This window comes from Myotis davidii, unplaced genomic scaffold (genome assembly GCF_000327345.1).
Source record: "Myotis davidii unplaced genomic scaffold, ASM32734v1 scaffold1055, whole genome shotgun sequence".
Lineage (NCBI taxonomy): Eukaryota > Metazoa > Chordata > Mammalia > Chiroptera > Vespertilionidae > Myotis > Myotis davidii.
In genome coordinates this window covers 156,923-157,140 of record NW_006286477.1, presented here as the reverse complement: position 1 = coordinate 157,140, position 218 = coordinate 156,923, and the positions used below count along the sequence as shown (strand labels likewise).

Here is a 218-nt window from a genome sequence, read left to right as displayed (position 1 = left end):
GTCCCCCGGTTCCAGAGGGCGCCTCCCGGGCTCGGAGCTGGGCCGGGACCTGGAATCCAGGCCCCGCCTGAACGCGGTGGCGCAAACAAAGTTGGGGCGCAGCATCGCTCGGTCCATGGGTCCCCGCGCCGGTGCGCCCCTACTTACACGAAGACCCCGAAGAGCAGGGCTCGGACCCCGATCTCGACGGCCAGCTCACGCATGGTGCAGCCGGAGCG

General features: G+C 71.1%; 1 protein-coding gene across 3 annotated transcripts in view; it reads right to left on the bottom strand.

Moving 5' to 3' along the window:
• Positions 1–212, bottom strand: part of PLPP4 (phospholipid phosphatase 4) — a 37,313-nt gene extending 37,101 nt beyond the window's left edge. For all 3 annotated transcript variants that reach the window (XM_015560175.1, XM_015560174.1, XM_015560173.1), the window contains exon 1: positions 148–212. In XM_015560175.1, the coding sequence (XP_015415661.1) occupies positions 148–203 (56 nt within the window). In that variant the 5' untranslated portion in view covers positions 204–212. The remainder of the gene's footprint in view (positions 1–147) is intronic.
• Positions 213–218: the final 6 nt, after the last annotated feature.